Raw genomic sequence first — 9997 nt, 5'->3', positions numbered from 1 at the left:
CTGGAGAGGGAGCCATAGCCCCTAGGGCAGCCACACGGGAGGCCCCCAGTTTCACAGACTCGAACCGTCTTGCATTTGGACGGACGAGAACTCAAGGCTCGGCTGCTTTTCTTTTACAAAGCGCAGGCGGCGCCGCTGGTCTGGGGTTGGGGCAGGGGGCATGGGGCCGTGACCCCCTGGGAGGACGCTGAAGTCTTCGTCATCAGACGGTCACAAGAGGCAGAGTGACAAGTGTTGAGATACACCAGGCACCCTGAGGAGGGAGGGGCAGGGTCCCACTTTCTGGAGGGGGAGGGAGGCAGCCAACCACCCCCTGCCCCAGGGTAATGTGAGAAGCCCTCAGACTGTCTGGGGGCTCATGCGAGGGGCCTGAATTCAGGTCGAGTAATTTCTGCTTCCCTGAGGACATCAGAGTCCATCCAGAACAGGCCGCAGAAACTGGATCCACCTGCCAGCCACCCTGGGAAACAGGGGATTAGGGACGGAGCCGGGGCGGGGCTGGGGGTGGGCGCGGAGAGAGTGGCAAGGTGGCCTGGGGGGTACAGGACCTCATTTCGGGGCGCTGGTGGGGGGTAAGCGATGCCGACTGACCCCCCTGGGAGGATCTCTTTTCCGTGCAGTGTCAGCTCCGTGGGCACCTGGCCCCCTGGTCTCTGGAGGTCCGGAGCCCCCACGCCCGTCCCGGTCCTCCAGGCCGTGGGGGTCTGTGCGCTCACACCTGGGCACACTCTTTCCTGTGCCTGGAAGGGGACCTTACGAGAACAGAACTGCGCCCCCCAGCGCGGCCCCTCTGGCCCAGACGAGGTCCCTGTGCTCAGGGCTCCTGCCTCCCCACCAGTCGGCCCGGCCCCCTCCTGGGGTTCAGCTCGGCCTGGTGGTTGGTCTTCTCCACATGCCCATAGGCTTCCGGGGTTACAAGCGAAAGCCACAGTCTGTGCAGGACAAGGTCCAGATCCACGAGACCCCCTTGGTGAGTCAGCACCCTTGCAATGTGTCTGAAGGCCTCTCAGCTCCTCCCAGCCACCTCCGTCTTTTGACTCGGGTTTTGGTGGTTTCACCAAAACACATCCGGTCACTCTCTCACTCAAGCACCTCCTGTGGCTCCCAGTGCGTCCATGGCAGCGTGATCTCATTGCCATGGCAACCCCGACCCCCCAGGCTCATCCAGCCATGCCTTTTCAGAGCGTCCCCTCTCCTCTGCCTGCATCCTCCCACCATTCTCAGAGCCCAGAGGAGGGCCTCCCCGGACCCCAGAAACAAAATGTCCAGACGGTTTTGAACATCAATAAGAACGGACATGTGCACTGACCTGCTTCAGTTGCACCAGGAGTGCTTGTTTTCTAAGCTACCCTGCAAAAAGGCCTTCTCAGCCGTCCCTCCCTGGGCTTCCGGGCAGGGGGAGGTGGGCGCTGCGCAGACTGGGACCACTCTGACAACATTTCTCCAAATCATCAGTGACGCAGCGCCTCCACCTGGCTCAGTCCTCCGGGAAAAGTCACCAGCTCCAGAGAGGAAAGAAGAGCCTCCAGTCACTCATGTCCCTGGAGGCGCTGCTGACCCAGGGTGGCCTCGGAGCTGCAGAGGAAGGAAGGCTGTGGGCTGGCCTGACAATCGGCCCACAGATCAGTGCTGGGGGGACGCCTGGGGCCGGCTTCGGAGGGCCTGCTCTTTGTGATAAGCTCCTAAGGAGATTAACACCGAGGCATGTGCGCATGTGTGCGCACACAGGCGCCCGAGGGTCCTTCCGCAAGGTCTGCGGGGGACGACCCACCAGGTGTAGTCCCGGGGGAGGGGCCTGTCCACCAGAACCCTGCTCTGGATTCTGTGAGGTGCCTGGGTGCCCTACTCCAACATACGGAGGGGAAAGAGGGCTTACCTTCATGCTCACTTTCTTTGGCCCATTTGGAGGTTCACATCCGGTCAGCAAGCCCAGGGCAATGGCCGAGGTCAGCGGGAGGGCTGAGCTGCCCTTCTCTCAGCCACAGTCCCAGGAGCCGGGCAGCTGTGGGGCCCCTCCCGCCCTCACCGTGGGGCCAGGTCACCGTGGTCAGGGGACCCTTCTCCCTCCCCGGGGGTCCAGTGAGGGGTCAGGGAGGCAGGACCCTGGCAGCCTGGACCCCCTCTGCTGGAGAAAGGCCCCGTCTGGCTGCACAAGGCCCGCCCGGAGTGTAGGGCCCCCTAGACTGGCTCCTCTGACAGTAGAATGGCCTCCCAGGGCAGGGGGTTCCCTGTAACAGAGCCCCAGACTGACTCCCCAGGGGCCAGGTGACGGAGCCCCTCCCTGCCCTCCTCTCCTTGCAGGGGACACTGTCAGGGTCACAGGTAGGGGCAGGGAGGGAAGGATGGGCCCTTCCCTGGGTTCAGGGATGCGGGCTGCCAGCCTCCAGGCACCAGCTCTGATTTGATTAAGGCTTCAACTCCCCGCCAGGGCGGACACAGCCCGGAGCTGGGCGGGCAGGGCGCAGAGCGCTGTCGCTCCAACCCGTCAGGATCAGCTTCTATTTATTGTGTTTTCCATTAAAAGTGTCGGGACCATTTATTGATTTTTTAAATACTGACGTGCTGTCTCCTGTTACACAGCAAAGTGAACAAAATTAGAACAAATAGCGGCCTGGCCTGAGCCCCCACGTAGCTGTCCTGCCCATCTGCGCCCCGCGCCAGCTCGAGCATCTTCTCCTCCCGAGAGTCTTCAGCGTCATCTGAGAGCAGGACTCACAGGGCATCGCACCTGCCGCCACCCGCCTGCACGATCGAACTGGCCCAGCATGCCCACAAACCACCCAGGGGACACTGGGGAGCACGGCCCCCGGCTGCCCGGAAGGTGAGGGGCTGATTTCACCCGAACCGCTGCTTAAGGAGGCTTGGAAATCGCCCATCTCGTGACGCACATTCACCCGGTATCTAAGGAAACAGCTGCACATTAACGGTCAGGGCAGGCGGCTATCTTCCCCTTTATCAGTCCAGGATCAGCGCCAGGGCCACGTGGAGCCCAGCCTGCTGAGTCCTCACACATGCTCTGGGGAATCATCGCAGGAACATGGAAATCCAGCCCCCCGCCCCAGGCTGGCAGTGCCTCTTGGGTTCTGAGAAAGCCCAGAGCATCTTGCCTGGGCCGCCTGGGTGTGCTGGAGCCGTGAGCACAGGGGCTGGCTGGGGAGAAGATGACCCTGCCCGGGTCTGCACCGAGCTCCCCAGGGTCCTCAGAGCTGGGCCCCGAGCCCCTCTGCAGGGGCAGAGAGAGGGACCAGATTTCCTCCATCCCCTCTTTCTCACACGTATGCCTCTTTTAATGTTTCCTGATGACAAACATAATCTGTGGCCATTAGAAAAACTGAAAAGGTACAGAAACGCATGAAGGAGAAAATAATAGATACTTCTAACACAGACAGACAAAATGTGTACCAGCCCACAGGGGCCCAGGTAGCCCGGGGTGCTCTGTGGGACGCCCCATGTACAGGGGGTAGAGAGGCACCCCTGTTCAGGGTGGTGCTATATCCCCCTGGGGGAGGGGGCAGCTGGGCCTCAGCTCTTCCCGCTTCTTATCCTTATTCTTTAAGGCAGGAGGCGATGGGCTGTCCTAGGGCCCAGGCGCGGTGCTCAGTGGACGCTGGTGTTGACTGTGACCCCAGGGAACTGATAATAAATCCCCGGCATGGAGGGCCCTGGCTGAGGGCAGTCTGCTCTCTCAGAGAGAATGCTGCCTGTACCCCACGGGCCATCCCCTCCAGGTGGAATTCTACTCCACTTTCTACGGCCCCCCACCCAGAGGCCAGGGCTCCCACCATCCCAGCGCCCATATTCCACAACCAAGGTGGCTGTTTCCACTGCAGGGAGGAGGTGGCTATGACTGGAGCCTTGGAGCCCTGGGCAGGGGTGTTCCTGCAAGGAACCGCCCAGCCTGTGCCTGGTGAAGGCCCCTGTGGGGTGAGGGTCCCTGCCCAGGAGGCCTGTCCCCAGTTCCCGCTCAACTGGGCACGGCCCGCAGGAGCAAGGAAGGTCAGGCACCTGCAAATGCACCCCTTCCTGACGAGGGGAGGGGCATCTTGCCAAGCCCCCCGGGCAAGTGGGACTCATGGGGGCTGGTGGCGGGCAGGGGCTCCCCTCCCCACTTCCTCTTCACTCCCCGGGGTCAGCCACAGCCCCTGCCCACTGAGGGTGGTGGTCTGGCTGCAGGCCCGGGAGAGGTGGGGGCAGGCCCAGCCCCAGGCCCGTGGGCCCCTCCCAGGCGTGGATGGCCAGCTCTGACGCCATTCAGGAAAGGGCCGTGGCGGCCCCATTTCAGGGGCCCTGAGGGCTGCTGCGGGGCGTTGGCGGGTGATGGTAGCGCTCTGAGTTGGCTCACAGCGCCTAGTGACCCCCCCCGCCCCCCACACAGCTGTCCCGCTGCCGCAGGCACGGGCCACGTGGCGCGCCCTCCTGATCCACGTCCCGGCCTTGCCTGCGGGCACCTCAGAGCCGCTCCACTCCCGCCCTCCACCCGCTGGCCCTGGTTTGTGTCACCCTGGCAGGTGACGCAGCTCCTCCACCAGGAACCGCAGCGGGGGGACTGGAGGAAGGGCGGGGGGAGCAGCGGACGGGGTGCAGCGGGGGCCGGGGGCGGGGGCTGGGGTGGCGGGAGCAGGAGAGGCCCAGGCGGGCACGGCGAGGAGCGGGAACAGAAGGCAAAGGCCGGGGCCGGCGGCTCGGGGCGGGGACCGAGCCCACGCCCGCTGGCTGTCGCCAGCCCCGGGCCACAGCGAGGCTCTGATCCCCTGAGTCCCAGGGAGGACAAGAGGTCAGCTAGGAGGCCCTGCTCCCCAACGCTGCCCCCTCCTGGGGCCGTCCAAGGCGAGGGGCTGCCCCGCCCGAGGCCGCGACCCCTGCACCGCAGCCCTGCGAGCCTGCCCCTGGGCAAACGGCCTCTGGGGTCCTGGCCCTGCCATACTCCGGAACTGCGTGGGTGTGGGGGTGTGTGTGTGGGGGGGTGTGAGGGGTGTGGGGGGATGTGGGTGTGTCCGTGTGGGCTGTGTGTGGGGTGCCTGTGGGTATATGAGGGGCGTGTGCAGTGGTGTGTCGTAAGGGTGTGCATGGGTGTGTCATGTGGGCTGTGGGGGTGTCTGTGGTAATGGGGCATGTGCAGTGGTGAGTGTGTGGCTGTGTGTGGGTCTGTGTATATGAGGGTGTGCAGGTGTGTCTGTAAGGAGTGTGTGCAGTGGGTGTGTCCATGTGGGCTGTGTGTGGGGTGTCTGTGGGTATATGAGGGGCATGTGCAGTGGGTGTGTCTGTGTGGGCTGTGTGTGGGGTGTCTGTGGTATATGAGGGGCGTGTGCAGTGGGTGTGTCTGTAAGGAGTGTGTGCAGTGGGTGTGTCCATGTGGGCTGTGTGTGGGGTGTCTGTGGGTATATGAGGGGCATGTGCAGTGGGTGTGTGTGTGTGGGCTGTGTGTGGGGTGTCTGTGGTATATGAGGGGCGTGTGCAGTGGGTGTGTCTGTAAGGAGTGTGTGCAGTGGGTGTGTCCATGTGGGCTGTGTGTGGGGTGTCTGTGGGTATATGAGGGGCGTGTGCAGTGGGTGTGTCTGTGTGGGCTGTGTGTGGGGTGTCTGTGGGTATATGAGGGGCGTGTGCAGTGGGTGTGTCTGTAAGGAGTGTGTGCAGTGGGTGTGTCCATGTGGGCTGTGTGTGGGGTGTCTGTGGGTATATGAGGGGCATGTGCAGTGGGTGTGTCTGTGTGGGCTGTGTGTGGGGTGTCTGTGGGTATATGAGGGGCGTGTGCAGTGGGTGTGTCTGTAAGGAGTGTGTGCAGTGGGTGTGTCCGTGTGGGCTGTGTGTGGGGGTGTCTGTGGGTATATGAGGGGCGTGTGCAGTGGGTGTGTCTGTAAGGAGTGTGTGCAGTGGGTGTGTGTGTGTGGGCTGTGTGTGGGGTGTCTGTGGGGGTGTGAGGGGCATGTGCAGTGGGTGTGTCTGTGTTGGGGGATGTGGGTATATGAGAGGCATGTGCAGTGGGTGGGTCCGTGTGGGCTGTGTGTGGGGTGTCTGTGGGTATATGAGGGGCGTGTGCAGTGGGTGTGTCTGTAAGGGGCGTGTGCAGTGGGTGTGTCCGCGTGGGCTGTGTGTGGTTGGTCCTTGGGGGGACTCTGCGTGCACGCTGGGGTCCGTGAGGTTGAGCTGGTGGGCGGTTCCGGGAAGACGGGGGCGCGTGCGTGCGCGCGCTGGGTGAGAGCCTTGGGCCGGGCTCCTCGGGCTCCCCCAGGGCCCCCGGTCCTCCCGGGGCCTGCCCCGTGGACCCCAGCAGCTCACACGCGGGCCTCGCCGCCCACCTGGCGGTCGGCGCCCTGGGGCCCAGGCTCGGCGCCGGAGCCGCCTCGGCCCGGCGCTCAGCCCCCGCCCTCGTGGCCCCGCCCTCGTGGCCCCGCCCTCGTGGCCCCGCCCTCGTGGCCCCGCCCTCCCGGCGATCCCTGTGCGCTGCCGCCCCCTCGTGGCCATCAGCGGCGTGGCCTCCCTCTTGGCGCCGCCGAGGCCGCCCCTGGTAGGGGGTGTCTGGGCAGAAGATGGGCCGCCCTGCCCGCGGGAGGGTCTGGCAGGCGCCTGGGTGTCAGGAGAGCCCTGCTCAGCGGTCTACGGGGACATGTCTGGGCTCCTCCGGGGCGCAAGGCCACGGGCATTGGGCTGAACCGTGGTGGAGCCTGGGTCCCCAGATCTCAGATCCCAGGGCTGGAGGAGGGTTTGCAGTCTTTCCAGCCTCCCCACCCCCCCTACACTGGGGGTCTGCAGGCGCTGCTTTTCAGGATGGCGTCAGAAGCACAGGTCAGAACCAGCGCCAGGCACGCAGGAAGGAGCAGGAGACCACCCTCAGGCCTCTGACCTGTTGTGAACGGCACTAGGGAGACCTGCTACCCAGCTCTTGCCCAGGGACCCCCCCACAGCCCTGCCAGCCAAGCTGGCCGATCCTGACCTGACCTGAGCAAGGCAGGCCTCCCCTCCCTTCCCCACCCCGCCAGTCCTAGGAGTGTGAGGGTACCACCACCCCCTGGGGGCTCTGTTGGCATCGCCCTCACTTGACAGGTGAGAAAACGGGGGTCCCCAGGGCAGGGAGCGGGGCGGAACCCAGCCTTCGGACCCCCCGGTCGAGGCTTCCTCTGGCACCTGAGGGAAGATGCGTCAGGGTGGGGGTGGTGGGGGTGAGTGGCGTCCATCCTCACCTCCAGGTGATAAGGCCGCACGGGCGTGTGCCCACCTGGCCCACATGGGGCGGGCCTGGGCCAGGCTGGGTGCTGGTCTGGGGGCTGAGCCGGTCCAGCTTAGGGCGGGCCGTCTGCGTCCTGCTGCTGCAGCCCAGCTCGCTTGGGGCCAGTTCGACAATCTCCCTGTCTCTGTCATACACACATGTATACATACAACTAGGTACACAGGTGTGTACATACAATCAAGTACACATGTGTATACATGCAATCAGGCACACATGTGTACACGCATGTATGCATGCAATCAGGCACACATATGTATGCATGCAAACAGGTACACATGTATACATACAACTAGGTACACAGGTGTATACATACAAACAGGCACACACATGTATGTGTACAATTAGGCACACGTATGTATGCATACAAACAGGTACACACGTATACATGCAATTAGGGAAGGAGTGACCAGGGCTGCAGACAAGATCCGGGACTGCCCTGCAGTGTGGTCAGGTGGCCACGCGGGGGAGACCTGGCCCCGTTTCTGGACTCAGAGTGGCCCAGAGCAACGGGGAGGAGGCGTTGGCTTCCTGGGTGCTGGGAGAGGGATGGGAGGGGTCAGAGGTCAACAGGTGCCAGGGAGGGGGAGGAGAACCTGTTGAGGGGAGGCGTGGGGTCAGGCAGAACAGGGTCACCCCAGTTTCCAGGAGCAGGCAGGGCTCAGGGGGTCCGAGAGCCCCCCAACACCCCACAGGTGGGGGCTCCCCCAGATCCCTGCCCAGTCCCACCTCAGCTCTGCATCTCCACTGTCGCCATAATGATAACCGGGGCCAGGCCTGAGGACACGGGGCCTCCAGCCAACACACACCCACGTGCACACTCACGCGTGTGCCCATGCACACACACACAGACGCACACTGGCCCTTCACTCACGCGGGCGGGAAGTCTGAGGGCCCAGCCTGTGGGGGAGGGGAGGCGCAGTGGGGGAGGGGCTGTGCCCAGGCCCCCCGCTCACCAGGCACCCACGCAGGCCAGGGCCCGGCTCCCACAGCAGGCGACGGCGCCCAGCGGGCAACCGACAGGGCCAGGCCACCGCCGGGCCCCCACCCAACCCGTCCCCGCGTCCCGCAGCCCACCCAACCCCCTCAGCTCCCCTCCCTCCCAGGGCAGAGCCCAGTTTGGGGGATGCAGGGACCCCATCTACTCCCACGGGGTGCGCACCCTGGGAGACAGCCATCCATCCCCCGAGGTAGCCTCGAGCCCAGGGTGTTTCCCTGGGGGCCGGAGGGCGGCAGGTGGCCCCTCCTGGGGCTCTCAGGGCCGGGGTGGGCTCAGGTCCGTGCCCATCTGGGAGCAACGCGGGGCCCCCACCAGGGCAGGTCCTGGAGAGAAGGTGTGCCTCTCCTTACAACGGCCCTGGGAGGAGGGCGACCCCCACTTCACGGACCTGGGGGCCAGGTCTGTCAAATGGCCGCTCTCAGCCCAGGCCGTCCATTCCTAGGACAGAGGGGTAAGCCACCGAGGTCCTGAGCCTCTTGCAAACCCAGCATCGCATCCCGGGGGGCCAGCACCCCCCTGCATTCGCTGCCAGGCCCCTGCCAGCCCCCAGGTCACCCACGTCTACAGCACTCCCTCCTGGTTGTCCAGGGCTGACCCAGAGCTGTCCGCAAAGGCACACCCAGCCCAGGACCCTGGCCACAGCTGAAGGCAAGACCTGAGCCCCTCAGCCCAGCCTGTCTGCTCGGGCCCACCTGCCCAGGGAAGCCTGACCGCCACAGCCGGGCGGCCTGGGGGACCGTTGTCACCAGCGGTGACTGCCGCAGCCGCCGGGCACCTGCTGTGGATACCTCTCTGAGCAGAAGCATCAGACGCGGCCCAGCCCCGGGGCACCTGCCTGGGAGCGAGTGGAGACTCTGGGGAGCTCAGGTCTTCGCACCTCATCCACAGGCCCACGGGAGCCTGGGTGGGACGGTGGGAGGGCGGGAGGCGGCAGAGCCCAGGCCCTGCATAGCCAGAAGCCTGGTCCTTCCTGCAGGCAGCCCCATCCCATGAGGGCTCGCTGACCACGCTCCCTGCCCCCTGCCCGCCCAACGCCCGTGCCAGTGGGGGCCACAGGGCTTGTCGAGGGTGGGCCAAGGAGCCATGGGGGGCGGCCGGGGGTTCTGCACCCCACACCCTGGATCACCAATGTCGGGGCCCCGTCCCTCCTCAGCCCAAGCCACCGAAGACTGGAGCCTCTGGGCAGAGCCCTGGCCCGCCAGGTATCCTTAGACCTGTCACCATCTCCAGTGCGGCGACTGTCCCCCCGGGACCCCTGGGCAGCCGCCGGAGCTCCCACCGCGGAGGCCACCGCCTGGGCCAAGTGGGCCATCGGGCAGCACCTCCAGACCAGGGTCTGACCGGCCGCTGGGCCGTTCCTGCACCAGCTGCTCCCCCAGCTGGGCAGACTCTCCACTCCTCCAACCACTCCCTCCTGGGCCAGCTGGCGAGCTGGGGGTGACTCCAGTCCCAAACACCCCAAGGCCCAGAGCCCCCAGTCCCTTGACTCTCCGGGGCTGGTGGGAAGGGCCCCTCTGGAATGCTCACGCCCCTCACCCCCGAGGGAGCCCCCGCCCAGCCCGCACCTGCCCATCTCTGGTCCTGGAGGCTGGCTGCGGAGTGCCTGACCTGGGGTCTGTTCCCTGAGCCCACCCTGCCCCCTAACAGCCCCTCCACACACACCCCGTCCTCCCGTCCTCCCGTCCTCCCATCCTCCCCTCGCTTATCCAGCACTGTCTGTCCGCCAGGCCTCTGTCACACACGAGAAGAACCCATGCAGTGGACCGGGCCCACCC

General features: G+C 65.2%; 1 protein-coding gene across 1 annotated transcript; it reads left to right on the top strand.

The window, feature by feature from the left end:
* Window positions 1-579: 579 nt before the first annotated feature.
* LOC139031719 (collagen, type I, alpha 1a-like) lies at window positions 580-9562 on the top strand. The gene is made up of 10 exons (XM_070457091.1): window positions 580-659; window positions 748-970; window positions 2302-2322; window positions 2429-2484; window positions 2662-2821; window positions 4509-4774; window positions 4828-4939; window positions 6230-6505; window positions 8182-8621; window positions 9376-9562. Exons 1-10 carry the CDS (start codon window positions 580-582, stop codon window positions 9560-9562), a joined length of 1821 nt encoding a protein of 606 aa, XP_070313192.1.
* The last annotated feature ends 435 nt before the right edge of the window (window positions 9563-9997 follow it).

The sequence above is a fragment of the Odocoileus virginianus genome, chromosome 28, assembly GCF_023699985.2.
Source record: "Odocoileus virginianus isolate 20LAN1187 ecotype Illinois chromosome 28, Ovbor_1.2, whole genome shotgun sequence".
Lineage (NCBI taxonomy): Eukaryota > Metazoa > Chordata > Mammalia > Artiodactyla > Cervidae > Odocoileus > Odocoileus virginianus.
This window is presented reverse-complemented; position numbering and strand designations above follow the sequence as displayed.

Coding starts and splice junctions, on each gene's coding strand:
- LOC139031719 (XM_070457091.1), top strand. CDS start 580: ATGCCGACTGACCCCCCTGGGAGGATCTCTTTTCCGTGCAGTGTCAGC. Junction 660..747: donor TGGCCCCCTGGTCTCTGGAG/GTCCGGAGCCCC, acceptor TGTGCCTGGAAG/GGGACCTTACGAGAACAGAA. Junction 971..2,301: donor AGATCCACGAGACCCCCTTG/GTGAGTCAGCAC, acceptor CTCTCCTTGCAG/GGGACACTGTCAGGGTCACA.